At 38.7% G+C, this 18514-nt stretch overlaps 1 protein-coding gene across 13 annotated transcripts in view; it reads right to left on the bottom strand.

Moving 5' to 3' along the window:
* Positions 1–18514, bottom strand: part of SYNPO2 (synaptopodin 2) — a 187417-nt gene that overhangs the window by 36165 nt on the left and 132738 nt on the right. For 5 of the 13 annotated variants that reach the window (XR_008551521.1, XR_008551523.1, XR_008551524.1 and 2 more), the window contains exons 5-7: positions 5716–5967; positions 3937–4017; positions 2078–2144 (exon numbers count right to left, since the gene is read on the bottom strand). Coding sequence is in view for 3 of the 13 variants with exons in the window: in XM_054694528.1 (XP_054550503.1) it covers positions 5425–5967 (543 nt within the window). In the remaining 10 variants the exon portion in view is untranslated. The other 8 variants (XM_054694528.1, XM_054694527.1, XR_008551526.1 and 5 more) reach the window with 7 other exon arrangements.

Raw genomic sequence — 18514 nt, forward strand, 5'->3', positions numbered from 1 at the left:
AGAGATCTAGCTCCACCACCAAGTGTTCATAGAAACGAGACTAGGTGCTGTAAGGGAAACTTGGGCAGACTGTGTCTTTGTCTGCATATACCCCGCTGCAGTTTATCAGGTAATTTAGGCCACTTATTCCAATCATAGAAATGTTGATACAGTCTTTCCAGATCCTAAAGTAAGAAATATAAATCTGAAAATCCTGAAAAGGTAGCTGAAGCTTTTTCCTTTAGCAGGAATGTGAAAATGGAAGACTATTTATGAAGAAAGGCGACAGAAAGGTACAAACATTCTTCACTACAACTTCTTTTTAAAAATTTTTTTTAAAGATTTATTTATTTTTCCATACAAGAGCTGGGGTACAGGCCAGAGATGCAGGGGGTGAGAGGATTCACCAGAGACAGAGTGGGGAACAGAACAGACAGACTGACTGAAATACACTGCTGAGGGGAGCAGAGGGTGAGTCAGGAGAGGTCTGCTGTGCCATGTGGGTTGCTCCCTGGCCAGCTGGAGATCGAACTCATGCTGCAGAGGCTGTGGATTGCTTTATAGTGCGTTGTTTAACATGTCGCGCCACCAGAGAGGCCCCCTCTTCTCTACAACTTTATAGAGAAATACCTTAGCAGAGCAAAACACCTTTGAAGCATTTCCTCTTTAGGTGCCTTTTATTTAACACTGATTTTTTAAATTTTGATTTCTATAAGGGGGACTGCCAGTCTCTCTCTAGAAATAAAAATTGTCACATTGTAGGAGGCTGTAAATAATGAAATGCCACTTTATAAAAAATACTGTTGCAGTAAATTTGAGAAATTATACTTTTTGTCATTTTCTAAAACTGCAGAGAAGGGAATACCTGGCAATAATTGTTTGTGTTATTTTGTAAGCCAGGGCAGCACTGGCTAGCTTGGAAGCTTCTCCAATGTTGTATTTATTGTTAGCCACCAGGGAACTGAACTCTCCTTGCTTCAGGCTGTTGGCTCCAGGAGAGATGACACTATCTACCTCTTAGTTGTTGTAATTTAGAGTTTACTAAATGCTAGAAATTTCTCCTAGAAAAGGAAAGTTTTCTCTGGCATTAGCATCTAAGACAGTAAGTCTCTGAAATCATTTTAATCTTTAAAGCAGTGCTTGTTTTTGAAGTACATTTTCAAGTGCTGGCTCTTTAAATAATTTTATTTATTGGAAAATCAAAACCAGACATTTTATTTAGAATTTACAAAAAAGTAGTGGCAAAAACTGCGCTGCTTAATCAGAGCTACTGATGAAGGCAATCATAGTTTTGGTGTTATGTTTAACACTAGGAATAAAGAGGACCTCCCCTAGTGGCACGGGCAGTTGAGTGCCACACTATGAGGCTGTCCACAGCCTCTGCAGCACAGGTTCCAACCCTGCCGGCAGGGGAGATACCCACATGGCGCGGCAGACCTCTCCTGTCTCACCTGCTGCTCCCCTTAGCAGTGTATTTCAGTCAGTCTGCCTGCTCTGTTCCCCGCTCTGTCTCTGGTGAATCCTCTCACCCTCCCAACCATCTGGCCTGTACCCCGGTTCTTGTATAAATAAATCTCTACAAGAAAAACAAAACTATGTATAAAGAGCCAGTCATTTTTTAAAAAATGTTTACTTAAATTAGCTTTGTTATAAGGAAGTCTTCAGCTTAACAGAGGTCTGTCTAAAGAGGACAAAATTAGTCCTCAACAAGAGTTTGACTTAAGATTTTTGGGCTTTATTATGATGCAGAAAGCCATACACATTTAGTAAAAACCATACTTTGATTTTGCATTCTAATGCTTTCCCAAACAAACACTATGCAGCCCCCATTCTCTCTTCTGATGCCGGGCAGTGGCAGCCCAGGTAGCTCTTAGCCGACTGAGCAATCATGAGAGCAAACCACCCAAACGCCACAGCTGCTGTTCACTTTTGGTACAGCATCTACTTCATTATAAAATAGACATTGTGGATGATAATTTTACCTCATGTAGGCTAATGTAAGTACTCTGAGCATGTTTAAGGTTGGCCAGGCTAAGCTATGATGTCCAGTGAGTGAGGTGTATTAAATGCATTTCAACTTACTGTAGCTTCAACTTACCACTGGTTTATCAGGGCATAACATAACATTCCCATCGTAAATCAAGGAAGATCTGTAATTGGATGTACTGGAATGACAAACATGGTAGATTAGAGAGGCCAAAGGTTCTACAAATTCAACCAACCTGTCAAGTCATGTTACCATTGAATTTGCTTGTGCTGGTGTTTTCAATATACAACAAGAGGAAGAATTAATTTAGAATAATATTAAAATGTTTAGATCCCAAACTTGTTAATTTACATGTGAAATTCATCATATTTTCATATTTCACACATTTCTTTTCAACTTTTTAAATGTTACAGTTAAAATGTTGGCAATCAGTATAAACATCTTTTGCTGTAAAAAAGATATCATAGAAATTAAAGTTAAAAATATGTTGTAGGTAAGATTAAATATTCTTTGGGGTAAATTCAAAACTTTCATAAGGAAAAATGAAAAGGCTCTTTACAATGATTTTCAAGTTACTTTTTATTACTAACACAATTTTGATTTTTAGTATGCATTTTCAAATACAATCTTTTGAGATAAACAGTGGAAATGTCATCCTAATTAGCAGAAGAACATAGTCATTTTTTAATAGAAAAGTGTGGAAGTATAGCTATTTCTACTTTGAATAGAAGTCAAATGTGAAAATCTACTTTCTCTTAAAAAACAAACATCTCTACTATTCTTCTCTACTTAAAATAACTGAGCATATTTGGAATAAATTTTTACCCAATGTTTCAATTCATTAGCACATAGGTAAGTCTGAGTTGTAATGGGGTGGCCCTTTCCAATCTGAGTGAAGGTGCCAAAACATGAGACATATTCAGCAATAAATGGTTAGTATTGTGCATTTATAAAACTCAAAATACTACATAAAATTTCAATCATCTTAATAGTGGTTATGTCACTCACACACAATGATATGGTACTTAAACTCAGATGGAGGGAAGTGACAGTGTTCCTATCACTGACATACTGTTCTTTTAGAGAACACTTTTTAATCCATGGTAAAACAGGAACACTTTCTACCTATGTGAATGCTACTACTAGTAGGAAAAAGTCTTCAAACAAGTATGGTATCTATTTACAAAGCAACAACACTTCCCTAAAAAGGCTGCTATTTGGAATAAAAGACAAACTCAATTTATTTCAGGGTAATCTAAGTATTCTCACCCATAGGGGTCAGATTTCAGTGTGGCAAGCACCCTCTCTCCAACATCACCTTGAATGGAAGAAATCAAAGTTATGCCTTTCAAGTGAATGGGAGAGAAATGCCCACATGACATTTTGCAATGATCTGACAATGGCACTTTTGCTCTTCAAAAATATCTGCTAAGTATGACTTTTTGAGATTTTGATTTCTAGTAAAATATATTCATTTCCTCGAGTGACAAATGTACAGCTTTCCTGCCATGTAGTACCTTTTTTAAATTTCTAGAATAAATTCAGATAGCTCAACAAATGATAACTTTGATTCAGTACACGTAAAGGGAAAGATGACTATTTTACTATAATAATATCTAAGTTTAAAATGTCTCCTCTTTGAGTCTAGTGAAAATTTTAGTGAAAAATATAATTTATATGAAAATTTTAGTAAATAATATAATTTATATGAGCACTATAAGAGAGTTTGAAATAAAGAAGTATTTTTTGTGGGGAATTCCTAGAATTTCCTGATAATTACTATAGCAATCAGTATTTTTTTTAAGATTCTATAGAAACTCCTAGGGGTCGATAATTATATTTTATAATTTGAGAGAATGAACCTTATGTCAATTTAAGATGATTCAGCAATGTAACTTTAGCATATATTTCTCTCTTCTTCATAATAAACAGATCAGTAACTGGGGAATTCTATTACTAATAGAACTTACTGTGATTTCTTCAACTTTTTATTCCTTTACTTCCAAGATAAGACATCAATTGTACCCTGGAATTTTTTTTTAAGTTTTATTCTGTAAAAGAGATCATCATAAATGATAAACTCAACAGTTAAAAAAGTAAAACAAGTCAAGATAATAACATTTAAAAACCTAAGAAAATTTGAATACTCAAGATGCTTTTTATTTTAAAATATTCTCAATACATTCTTATGATGAAAAATACTTTGAATTTCATTCAATAGTACTTTGTGGGGATAGCAGTAAGGAGCAGGTGTTTGACTAGCTCACAGTCATGCTAACAAGGCTTGGGTCATGGAATTGACCAAACAGCTGTTTAACTTCCTTTGATGATCCTAATGATGGCTTTCTAAGGAAACCACACTTGTTGCATAGGCTTCTGGGACATGTTTTTTATAACTGAACAAATGGTCATGACCTACAGTTGCATGATAACAGACACATCCATCTACCACATCCTTAAATCCATGGATAGTGTTTTCTTTACATCAACTCTCACTCCACATAACACATAGCCCAAAACCTGCTGGCCAGCAATTTCTTTGGGACCTTTAATAATACAAGTAGTGACACCAATGACCTCTTCCACCTCCTAAGCTTAATTATCATCTTTATAAGATGAGACACAAAAATGAATAATGCATCAAAGGTCATTTATTACTAAGAGGATCTCAGAATATCAGAGCTGTTAAGGATATAAGAGATTAGATAATCTGATCTTTTCATTTGACAGATGAAGACACTGGAACCTAGCATCTATTCCTGTCTCAGGCTGCTGGCTTTAAAAAGATTAGAAATAAACCCTATACCTAAATCTTTCTATTTCCCCCACATTACATCCTTAACCCCAAAAGTCCTTCTGAAATGTATAATTATCTTACTCGCAGATATTGATTTCTTTATGAGAACACCTACATTCAATTTTAAAAGACAAATCTAAATTTTATTAGGTCTTTTAAGATGTTTTAGAAAATACTTAAGATAACACCAAGAAAATCCTTTTTACACAACTGGCATATTCCCATTGGACATGTCGCCAATGATCTATCCCTTGCTGTTACTGCCAATGACAATTAGCATGCCATAATTCATTGATTCTTTAAGACATATAGAAGAAAAACCTTAATGTTTTAATTGAGCAGTGTTTATTTCCCTAGTAAGTACCTTTCATAAATGGAGTTCAAATTATGAATTACACATAAATGCAAGAACATCAATGCCAAAAATGGATGATTTTCTCCAGGGACATTTTCTATGTATCAGCAGAAAAGGCAGTGATTCAAACTCACATGTGCACATACACACACACACACAAACACACACATATCCAGGATCAAATGTGACCTCTGATCAAGAGTGATCAAGAGTGAATCTAAATCTACTGGAAAGGTCAAAATTCCTGCAAAGAAATATTTTAAAAAATTATCACTACACATGGCACACAATCATTTCTTCTAACTTTCATGTTTGGCGTCTCCATCCCCTTGGGTGTGGGTTATAGTTGCAACTGGCTACTGGGACACAGTAGTCAGACCTGGTCTCTAGGGACATTATTTCAGAATCATTTCTGGAAGGCTGCCTATAATATGCATATGGAAACTGTGAACCGTATTGGAAGTTGGTGTGCATACTATTATCAGGAAAGGAGGCAACATTATACTCTCGCCTTCCAAATGAACCCACACTGGCCTTCTGGGCTTCGGGAACATAGGGAAGTCTCTCATTCCAATCCTCGGGGGGCCCTAGAAGCACCTTCCTCCGAGCTGCTGAAACCACATTTGCCACAATAGATTCCTGGATGCTTCTGTGTTTAAAGGCATCATCCACTAGACCAAGTGGAGACTTTGCTGCTGCTTCCCAAGGAGTTAGTCTCTTGTTTGCTTTCTCGAGCCCATCTGTTTGTTGGCTTGAGTAGTTGCAAGCAGGCTGGAATATCCAAGGAGACGTGGTAGAGAAGGTTGGTGGGACTGGTCTTCCAGGAAGAGAAAGGGAGCGCCCACTCTCCTAGAAACAACCAAAATGTTAATATATCTCATTCATTTGATTTGTGCTGAATGATTATTGATGCAAAGCATTGGTGGCACTACTATCAAGCACTGCAGACATCAACCTCTCCACAAGGCCTATTTAATCCTAAAGGTAAGACAGGCTGCTTCTGCCTGGTGTTACATTAGCGCTGCCTGGGACTTGGCTCTCACTTTGGCCTGCTCTCCTTGTCTCATCACATAGCTCCAATTGCTACCATCTCTCTTAGACATAACCAGGAGTCACCCTGACTTCTACCTGCCCTGCACATACATCTACGCCCGCAGCCCACCCTCATTATAGTCTTCCTTCCTGGTATAAAACAAATAAAACATATGGACAACCCCAAAATAGATTATAGCTACTGGGTGCTTTACTTTTCCCAAGGACTTTTAATCTGTTATCTTGTTTTGGTTCCCTGAGTCTAGCAAAAACAAACAAGAGTTACTTAGATGTATTTAATTATTGGTCTGATGGAGCAGATGGCTTTTCCTCTCTCAAAATGTTTTCACACACTGGGAATGATCACGCGGGTCTGCATTTCCTAAGTGTGGTCTATGGCCCATATCTCGGAGAAAAATATTCCTGTCATTTGTTTTATTTGTGAATTACTTTCTTCCATGTACATCTTATTTCTTGTTTCTTTTTATGTTCCTGTAATATTTCTCTGTGGATGTTTGGTCTAATATGCACAAGAACAGTAAGTAAAAAGTTCTGTACTTTATTCTTTTACATCTTCTGTTATCTCTTAGAACCCTAAAGACTGGTTATCTATATTATTTACACCTTTCCATCCACACGAAACTCTTGGACAAACTCCTAGCAAAAAGTAGCAAAGATTCACCAAGGGAAATGAGTCACCTTTGAAGGTATTATAACACTGTGCTCCTTGAACAAAAAGCATAGCCATGCTTAAAACCAAGCTCAAATTTCATAAACAGTTTTAATAGCTCTTTTCTTTGTTAATCAAATTTTATGATTAAAATGAACAGCAACCCTAGATTTGGACAAAATATCCCCGATTCAAGTGTTTTGTTTTTTCCATCAGGGACAGAAAGCAGGCAGGCAGTTCATTGTTGGCATATGGAGCGGGGAGGGAGGAGGGTTCACATTATGGCTCGTTTCACTCTTTTTAATCATTAAAACTTTAGTAATAATGTTTGAATTCAAGCAAAAACATGCTTTCATTAACATCCTTCTTTTCATCGAGATCTAGTAATAAATCCTCTTCACTGCATAGTCAGGAAGCAGTGAAAAGCCTGACTTTCGGTCACCATTTAAGAACCTTGTCCTATTTCACATCATTTATGTGTTGGTTTCATTCACTCATTTAACAGAAATTTTACTGAGCGCCTAATATTTCCAAACACTATGAGCTAAAGATACAAAGATGATTCAGGTAAAGTACATTCCCTCAAGGACCATACAGTCCAATACCATTGTCGACTCTGCATTTTCAAGTTAGTTTAACACAGGCTCAATCAAGAAAAGATTTTTTTGCCTGACTTGACATGACCGATAGGAAATTTTCTAAGCTGTGAGAAGTATTATCACTCAATACGACAAAGAGAAATTTAGCTCTGTCTCCGTAGTAAGCACTGACATCTCCCTTTCATCCTTCTCTATGGAAGAGAAAGAACAACACTGGTCTAGAGAGTCTTCAGGACAGTTTTCAGATCCCCTAACATGAACCTTATTGGGTCTTCCAACAGATATAGCGCCTCAAGGGGCTGCTTCAGTCAAATTTTTAAAATAATACAGAGGGCCTCCCTGGTGGCGCAAGGGGTTAAGCACCGCACTATGAAGCTATCCACAGCCTCTGCAGCACAAGTTCGATCCCCAGCCAGCCAGGGAGCAACCCACATGGCGCAGCAGACCTCTCCTGTCTCACCTGCTGCTACCTTCAGTAGTGTATTTCATTCCATCAGCCTGTTCTGTTCCCCACTCTGTCTCTGGTGACTCCTCTCACCCCCTGCATCTCTGGCCTGTACCCCAGCTCTTGTATGCATAAATAAATAAATCTTTTAAAAAATAAAATAATAAAATAATACAGACATGAAGGGATGAGAATAAAACAATAAAGATTTAAAGGGATAAAGAAACCTAAGACAACAGAAATTGAGAAAAGGCTTTTGAATATACACACAGGTGACAAATGAAAGAAATAATTATCAATATATTTGGAAGCATTAAGTAAAATGTGAATATATGCCCCTTGGTGACAGGACACCCAAAATATTGGATGAAAGAGATACATATTTTTTCAGGGATTTTTTTTCAACGCAGGTATAAAATTAATTAGTAGAATGTAAAGGGAGGCAGTAAAACTTGAATATTGAAAGAGTAAGTCAAGATTTTCTCAAGAGAATTTAAAAATAGCATTGGCATTTGTAAAAATCTCACAAAGAATCCAAATATGCCAAATACAGCAGCAGTACTGGTTGTAAAGGAAGAACACAATGACCTCCAAGGACAAAACGACTATTGCTCCTCCACATTGTCCTCAGAATGTCAAACATATCCCATTAAGTGCTAACAATAGGAGATAAAAATAAAAAATTATCTTAGGTTTGAGACACAGTAATATAAGAAAATAATTCTTTAGGTATATTGTTGTTTCTGTTTGTGCCAAAAATTCTGCAGGCCTCTCGTCTCTGTCTGTATCCAAACCCCTAATTTTAACATCATATTTCCCCGAAGCAATTTCACATCTTGCCCTTGGGAGCTATTTCTTTCTGTCCAACTTTCTCTCAAGGCTCACGATGTTCTCTGTGTGGCTGGCTCACTGAAGCCATGTGATATATACCCTGAGCCAGAAATGACCAAAGGGACCTGAAAACAACAGAGATGCTTCTTCTCTTTTACAGTATGAATATCTAATGATAGGACCTTGGAGTAATGTGGGTTAGATCCTGGGCGGTAGTCCCCACCATGGGTGGAATTATCAAAAGAACTTGAATTTTTGACATGTGAGCACTTAATTGTAACCAGTGTGTGTAGGCCTTATCATCAAATTGCTCCTTTCTTTTTATCTCCTACTTCTCTTTATAATTTTTTTATGAAAGTTTTTCCACTGCCCCTCTGCCCCTCGATAAAATGTAAGCAGGTCCTGTAACAATTTGTTCATCCTTTCAGGAATAGCTCTGTGGTCACCTTAAGTTACCCCAAACAATTTAGTTCAAATTAAAATATTCCAACCCCTGTAATAATGAACCTCAGTCTCAATTTAAAGTGAAATCTGCTTTCCTTTCCTAAATGGGCCTAGTTTCAGAACCTTCTCCTCCCTGCAGGGAAGGGGTTGCGCTTGGCTTCTTCATTCTTTCCTTCCTCCTCCTCCCCCAAGTTGCTGTGACTTCCACTTTCCTGAGGTTAGAAAGCAAGGATGATGAAGATAAAAAAAAATAGCAGAAGGAAATTTTTACTTGGTTTGATAACATTATACCCTGGGGCTTCACTCTGGAGTAAGACAGGCCACAGAAAGGAAATTTTCATGGAACCTTTAAAGATTCCCATCCCTGGGCCACCTTGCCTGCAACCCTCCATTTATGCCACTTGATTTCTATTCCAGAGGGTAACTTGTGCCTCACTGTGCATCCCCTAGGAAGTTGTCTAGCTACAGCTTGTAGTGCTGAGCTCCATCTGTACCCTCTGAGGCCCCAAGACACCACCATGTAGTTCTCCCTTGCTCCTGGCAGATTCTGGGCCCTGGGGAACGTGTATCATTTGCCTGTATGAGTAAAACAGCAAACATCTTGGTTCTTTTCCAAAACAGTGTGTAAGCCCATTTCCTTCCTCCACATTGACTGGGACGGAGTCAGACTCCAGTCTACTCTCATCTCCATCCATCCTCATGCATCTTGCACCAAGTCTGCGAAGAAACCACTATGAACAAGGCAGGAGGTGTCGGGACAGGCCTTGCCTCTTTATTCCAAACACACACACTGTGATCTTTGGTGCTCCATAATTCCTCCCCACGACTTCCTCTTGCTTTGCCTTGGACCCTATTTTGATATCCTGGATCTTACTGAGGGGCTCAAGAACTGAGCAAGTAGCTTCCTATTAGTTTCTCTGTGCAGTCTCTATTTTGACCTGGAATCTCACATCAGTGTAAGTATCCCTTACATCCGAAGGCCTTAGAGGAAACAACTACTTTAATATCTTGTTAGGTAACGTTATCCTCTTCAGAACAGAAGACTTTCATTTTTTCTTTTTAAAATGTAATATAGGCTAAAAATAGTATAAATATTTTTTCTTTACTAATTAATTTCCAGTAATGTCTCTAATAACTTCCAAGTCTTAAGAGGTGAAACCTTACACCTCACTCCAGGGGAGAGGAAATCTTGGTTGATCCTTAGCCTCTGGTCATTAAGAATGTCTTCCTTACATTGAGACAAACCTTCCCTCAGTGCCCCCGTTAGCATAGAACACAATACACACACTTTCACATCCGTGCGGCCATCCCCTTACCTGTTACCAATTACACCCACCTTCTTTGAATGCTTTCTCCATTCTGTTGCTACCCTATCTTTTGCAAACTAAGAAATAATAACATCTATGATGATCATTCTCTCGAATTTTCTGTATCCTTCCATTTTATTAGCTAAGGTGAATGCAAATAAATTATCTTGATCTTAAGTAGATGGATGGACATAAACACAAATAATCCATGAAGGCGGCATTCAAAATGGCCAACGGGGACATATCATCTGGCAGCTGTCATAGTTAATAGTGATACAGAACATCATTCTGTGTTTGTGTTCAGAGCATTGAGTCCCTGAAGTCTCCAGCCCATGAGATCACTAGCCAATCTTGAGCCCTTTCAAAACAACACATGCAATAAATGCCATAAAGTTTCCCACTGAATCATGGATCACTTGGTGACTTACATTCCTACCAAAGTGCTAAATATGATGGAGGGATTTTCTTACAACTGCCTTTAAACAACAGCAAAGACTAATAGATCGCTATTACCGTGAGTCATGTGGCATGGCTAATCGCTTTACGTAGAGGATTGCGCATAATCCTCAAACTGACCCAATGAAGTCGGCACTGTGATTATCCCCATTTTCCACATGAGGACAGAGAGACTTACAAAGGATGTTTTCCCAAAGCATGGAAAACCAGTAAGGGCTGGAGTGACGGCGGGGCGGGCGGGGGGAGTTAAACCCAGGCAGGGTCCTATGAGCGTTTTCCATCAAATATTAGATTATAATTGAAATGAAACTGTTTTGAAAACACATCTTTTCCAGAAAAGGTTGGAATCCAAGCAAACTAAATGGAATGAGATCTCAGACACTTTGGAAATAGTCATTTACATTTTGGTCAAATTTGCATAAACTGATACTGGCATCTTACCACTTGTCACAGAACAAGCAGGGGTTAGTATGGAGAACACACCACACTTCTATGCTCTCCCTCTCCACAAAGGTCACACACACACACAGAGGGCCCTGCATCGGATCAGCTGAACAGCTCAACTTAACCTTAACCACCTTTTCATGTCAATTCAATGTTCATTTATCCACACAACTTGTTAATGAAGCCATTTCGTTAGTTTTCTTATTAAACTTTCTGGCAACCAATTTAACTAGCAGGAAACACTTGACATAAAAAAAAATGCCATCTGAGATTTATTTAGGACAAAGAAGTGAATTTGAAAGCAACACAAATAGTTCCAGAAACCAAAGAAGTTTAATGTGATATATATTTTGAAGTACAAACTAGTTGATACCACAACCTTGAAAGCTAAAAAATTCTCTCGGCTGATATTCTGCTTACATATGCAGAGCAGAGAAAGGATATCCAACTGACAAATATTTCAACCCTTTTCTCTGTTAAATGCACAACCAGTAAACATTCACCACAAAAATATACTTCAACATAAGCAGATTCCAAAAGTCACCAGAGATAAATGGCATTTGTTGTGCTTCTTAATGACTGAATCAATTTTCTAAAGAGGAGAGTTCCATAAAAGAGAGGGTGATTAGAAGAAAACAGTAGGTATTCTACAGTTTCTGATTTGCTCCGGTGAAAATATTGAGAATTATTTTTGATACCTCCCCATCTCCTGTAGCCAACACCTGATCTGTCAGCACTTATGGTGAAGCACAGCTAGATTCTGACCATTTCTTTTTTTTTTTCTTAAGATTCGTTTATTTTTATAGAAGAACTGGTGTATAGGCCAGAGGCGTGGGAGGGTGAGAGGATTCACCAGAGACAGAGCAGAACAGGCTGATAAACTGAAAAACACTGCTGTGGAGCAGCAGGCAAGACAGGAGAGGTCTGCCGTGCCATGTGGGTATCTCCCTGGCTGGCCGGGAATCGAACCCACGATGCAGAGGCTGTGGACAGCTTTACAGCGCTATGCTCAACCCGCTGTGCCACCTGGGAGGCCCTAGATTCTAATCATTTCTTACTAGTGGTGGAAACTTACCATCCTGGGCTAACCCATCATTCTCTTGCCTGGATTATTGCTAGAGTCTCCTAATTAGCTTACCTAGTTCCAAACTTGCTCCTAGGCTCACTTTAGAATCTTAGTCTATCCTCAATACAGCAGCCAAAATCGTACTGTCAAAACCTAATCAGATCATGTGACTAACTACTCTGTTTAAAATCCATTATGGCTTCTCAGCTCAGAAAAGGAAAACCAGTTCTTTAATTGACCTACCAGGCCCTTCAAAATCTGCAGGCCCTGCCCTTCCTCATCTCCTGCTCTCTCCCCATCACTCAACTCAGCGGCACAGGTCTCTTTGCTATTATTTGCACACACCAGGCACACTCTTGCCTCAGGATTTTTATATCTCCTGACTCTTCTGCTTGGAACACAATACTCCAGATATCTGTATCATCCTATTTCACTTCCTTACTTAAATATCACATGATCACTATTTGATTATTCTCTCTCTCTCTCCCTCTTTCTCTGTCAGCAGTCTCTAGCTCTCGTCCCTGCTTTCTTTCTCCCCTGAGAGTTATGATTATTTAACATAATAAATGTTTTATTATATATGGCAAGGAACTCAGACAAACAGATCCTCCCCATATTCACATCAAGCCATGTTTGACAAGGCAGGGTTAATCAATATTTATGAATGAATCAATTTTTCTGAACAAGTAGCTTGTAATATGTGAGTAAATGGTTTGTATTCAGGTCAGTGGAAGTTTGAGGGTTTTTAACTGCTTTGCTTCCTCAAAGGAGAACAGTCTTAGAAAACTATGCATGAATCCTAAAGTAAGCCTAAAATATACATGCACAAATGAAGAATGATAGCTTATAATGAAAATCGGGATTATTTGGAGTTGGAGAAGAGAAAGCTGAAAGCTGATTTACCATTGGACATGAGACACAGGCAGGTGTTAGGAAAGAGGTGCTTCTACTAACTTGTCTCTTAGGGACATGGTCCAGCTCTTAGGCATCTTCAATTACAATTTTCCTAGCAGTGAAAGCAGGTCAACATGGAAAGAAATTTCTTCATAGAGATGAAGAATTCTCTAGAGGTCTTTAAATGTGGGACTGATGACCTGGGAGGTGATCTAGACATAAACAAGTCAGGGGACTAAGGAGGTCAATTTTGTTCTAGCCTCTTCATAAAAGTTATTTTCTCATATTCCTAGGACCTGCCAGCTTAAAGTAAAGCTTCAGTTCCTTCAAACTCCTACCTAAGTGGAGTTCTGAAAAGGTATATTACTGAATAGAAGAGTCATCAATCACCAGTCACTAAAATGGTTCCATGAATGCAATAAACATCCTCAGACATCAAAATAAGAGATGAGCTTTGGAACCAGAGCTTCTCCTTCTGACTCTACCACTGACTTCATTCACCTTAATTGGTTTAGATTAACTTCCAGATTAAATTTTGTGTTCTAAAAAATTTTTAAACCAAGTTTTATTTTACACCTGAAGGAAACCCCTTTGTGAGAAAGAGCAGGGGTTCTGAATGACTGTGGAAGCCAGCGAGTTCTGTGGAAAGGACGTGAGCTTGACATCACCCTCCGTTACCCGCGCAATTCCAGCTCCTCCAGCCTTACCCTCGCAGGCGGTGGGGGGGGTGGTGGTGGTGGTGGTGGTAATAATGCTGGCTCCTGTTTCAAGCTCATAGGCAGAGCAGAGGTGGCATTTATAAATCTAATGCCACGCAGCCAAACAAATGGTTGTGGTTCTCCTTATTGTGAGGAGTCTGTGAGGTATCAGAGACCTGGCAGAACCTTTTGTTCAAGAGGCAACTGCACAGGCTGCCTTCCCAGGATAAAAATAGGAGTGAGTCTTGCCTTTGAAGTGGCATTAGCACCACACGCCGGAGATAGTGCTGTGCCAGCCGCCAGGCCCAGGCAGCTGGGCTGCCAGGAACATCGCACTGACCTCATCTCCTACCAGCCTGGCAGGGTCCAAAGGTAGACGTCTTGGTCTTTTATAACCTTCTATTACAAAAGAACAAAAAGAACTACACCCAACTTAAGGTCATGAAGACTGATGTTAAGGAGAAATCTGAGCCTGTGCTTCAGCGATTGCTGTCACCTCAGAAGCAATGCTGACCATAACAAAGGTAGAGAATCTTTATACCTTCACAGTCCCCAGTACTCTCAGCACCCCTATAGCACCCACCTTCCAAACAAGAAAACGGAGACACCGAAATCTTACAGGGAAATCTAAGAATTAAAGTTATAAATAATAAATTATCTAAATGATATATTTTAAAGCATTAATTGTCAGTGGAAATAACATATGACACAGTAATGTTTACCCTCTCATCTTCTTTTATCCTGGAAAAAGAAGTTCACCGCTCTAAAAATTAGACCCTAGGAAAACTCTTATTAATATAGTCTGTGTTCTATTTAAATAGCTAGAATTGCCATTTTAAGTTTTCTTCGGCAAAAACCTTACTTAAACACATAGTGAGCACTTAATAAAGGAAAATCTTCATTATTAAGATAAAATCAACACCTTAAATATCTTATTGGAATTATAAGGTATGTATAGAATTATTAAAAACACTTAAAGTATATTTAGCAATGTAACAGAAATGTGTGCAGCACCAGTTAACAGCCTTGACAGACTCTTTGCATGATAATATTGTTCCAATTTCCCATTGGCATGTTTTAAATGATCCTCTATGAAAACACTGATTTAAAACCTTATGAAAATGATGAATGTCAGTGACAGAGATACATCAAGAACTACCTGCCAGGTGCCAACATTATTTCTCAAGGATTCAGAGCATACGGTATGAAGAAAGTGACTTACTTGATCTTTCTGTTTTTTGTCCATTATGTTACTAAGTAAGCCTAGTAAATGGAACACTTAATTAATACCCTGGGCCCTAGGGGAAAGTTTAACCTACTGTTCTTTGGGGAATATAAGATTTACTGACAAATCACACTATGTTTCCTTTGCTAAAAACAAGCCCCTCCCCAGAGTGAGGTATAAAATTAGGAATAAAAATATATGTAAGTTCATCTGGGAAGGTGCTGACAACTTGTTTTCTTAAGCACAGAGTACAAAAACATTTTTGCTTAATTCCCTTACCACATCTCTCTGGTCCAAGTGGTAGATTTTAACTAATAATTTCTTTTTTGTTCAAGAGCATACTCATTTCATAATCATTCCACAAACATTTCATGCATGTATTTTTATTTCAGAGACACAGGAACACCATTGGATACGGTGGGGTTTTGAAAGGGATGTCTGTCTTGCTGGCATCAATAAAATACCACTATAAGGGAAAAATAGATTAAAGCAGACTATAAAGTGATAGTTATGATCACATGCTTTGAAAACACAAATGGAAAACCTGGGACCATCTTTTATCAGAAGTGCCCCAGGTAAATTTCTTCAAAAGAGGAAGCACTATTTTTACTTGAAAATAGTAATCTCATTTGCCCAGGTGTGGACAAGACACCCGAGTCAGAGGCAGGTGTCCGGGCACCCAGTCCAGCAGGGACCCCTTCTTCCTCCTGCTGTTGTCCCTGGGTTTACAGGAACAAAAGGGGAGCATCACCCTGCATTCCAACAACCAGAGGAAGAAAGATTCCAGAAGTCACTACCCTCCCGAGGAAGTGGGGGCCTCCAAAATGAGGCTGAGGTCTTAGAAAGAAGGGCTTTCCTTTTAGACCAGCCCCATGGATTTGAACACTGACCTCGGTCACTGCCTTCAAGGCTGAATTCTAATCAAACCTGCACAAGTCAAACTCTATAAATGAATGCTCTCGATAGGCCTTGAGTAGCTAGAGGTTCGGAGCAAAATAAGCCCATTTAAATGTAAGTTTTGACATTCAGCCAACAGTAGAAAGGAATAGTTTCCACAAAAAGAGAAAGAAGTGCTAATCCCAGTGTATCTGAGGCCTGTCATTAGTGGCTCAAGGGGATGTCTCTTGAAATACTAGTATGCTTGTCTACTTATGAAACTTTTTAAATTAGAGATCAAGTGTTTAATTTTGCCTTTGGCATTAGCTGTTTGATTACAGTTTTTTTCCTATTGGCAGGGCTTTCTTAATGCATTCACTGAAAAAACACAATATATAATCATCCACTCATAACATTGCATGTTAGGACAGCAAATTTTGCTACATGTGCCACACATTCACTTAAAAGCTCTCATTTCTTATTATCTCTCTGGCGACTCCCCATTTTCAAGTTCACCTTCATTTTGACATGATGTTCAGGAAATACTGACAATTCCATTGCTAAACAATTTTTTTCACTTTCAGTATCAACTCATGCAAATGGTATACAAATTAACAAAAGCCTTGTAAATGAGCCACAAACTCTAAGACAACCTTCCGAGTTACTGGGTTGTTTAAAATAAAAGATAGTCTTCTGGAGGTACCAAAATATCTAGGCCTTCATAAATATACATTTGAGAGCTGGAGAAGAAGATATATGTCGGTAATATTTATGTGTGAAGTTCTTGAATAACTCTTCCTTTATTTTCTTTTAATGACGGGGAAGGGATGGGAAAAACTTCTTAGAGTTTATTGTAAAAATATTCCCAACTTATAAGAGTCAAAAAGTTCTTAAATCGGTTTTGGTCTGTTTCTTAAATAGGATACATTCTGATAATGGTATGCAGGTGTTCCCCAGTTCTGTCTTTATTCTTAGACTTGCCTAATTCAATCTCGGTAAGTCTAACATAGATTAAGTTCTTTTCAAAATGGAATTAGCAGATCAGCGATCATTGACCACCTAGAATCAAACACTGGCAGTGACTGAGACTAAAGCTATTGTCTGTGTTTAGTCTGGGAGGAAAGTTATCTCCCAAATCTTCCACCCAAAGACTTAAAAGGAGATGGGAGGAGGGAGATCAACTACAGTTTATCATACTGGATCAGATATTCCCAGATGAAATGCAACTTTGTGCTACAACTAGTTGCTAAATTCATGTCAGCCTAGACCAGTGCATTTTTGGCAAAAAATAGTTTAAATCAGACAAAATGAAGCCTGACAAGAGTGCATCCCCATGATAAACTAACAATGAAACATGTATGGCCAACTTACAAGACAGGATGATAAATCTGAGCATGGCTGATGGTGCTAGGTAGATAATTACCAAAGTTTAAACCAAAACAAAATGTCAACAGAAATAGAGGCTGAATGGCGCACATAAGAAGATAAACATTGGGCCCTCCCTGGTGGCACAACGGGTCAAGATGCAACCTGTGGAGCTGTCCGCAGCCACTGCAGCACAAGTTAGATCCCCAGCTGGCCATGGAACAATCCACATGGCGCAGCAGACCTCTCCTGACTCGCCTGCTGCTCCCCTCAGCAGTGTATTTCGGTCAATCTGCCTGTTCTGTTCCCCCCTCTGTCTCTGGTGAATCCTCTCACCTCCCATGCCTCTGGCCTGTACCCCGGTTCTTGTATGGACAAATAAATCTTAAAAAAAATAGAAGTTAAACATTAAATGGGTCTTCATTAGTAAAGATTGCTTTCAGATAGATTCGGATATATTTGAAATGATTTCATAGAATGGAACACATGCATTTTAGCAGCAGTGGAAGGAATTCTGGTGACTTGGTTTGTAAAAGCATAAGCTAAGGGTACAGGAAATTCAGGTTTCCTGCATTGGGGCCCCTTTCTTACCTTACTCCAGAGCACCTAAGAGCTGCCCTAGGATAGAGGTCCTTCTGAGATTCAGTACGCTCCCCATTCTCAGGAGGTATCTGTTTGTCTTGAGAAGTTGTGAGAAATTATAGTCAGTTTACAGGCACTGGAAAGAAAATATGGGTGTCCTAGCCAGGGCTTCAAGGTAAAAAAAATGTATCATCAGCTTTTGCTTCTCCTTGCACCGGAAAAGTAATATATTTCACTTTAAGATGTTTTTTCTTTCAAATCTCCTAGAATTAAAGTGGTAGTAAATTTTATCTTATGTTAGGTTTCTTAAGCTGCTTTTTTAAAGTATTGAGCCACATTAACATACTTACAAAATGTAAAAATCCAAATGCTTCCTTCAGAGCTATTTATGTAGAGAATTATAAAATCTTAGAAGGGATTTCGGAGATCGTGCAGTCCAGCTTTCATGAGGCATATAAGTTC

Source organism: Talpa occidentalis, unplaced genomic scaffold (genome assembly GCF_014898055.3).
Source record: "Talpa occidentalis isolate TD23 unplaced genomic scaffold, MPIMG_talOcc4v2.1 talOcc4.13, whole genome shotgun sequence".
NCBI classification, from domain to species: domain Eukaryota; kingdom Metazoa; phylum Chordata; class Mammalia; order Eulipotyphla; family Talpidae; genus Talpa; species Talpa occidentalis.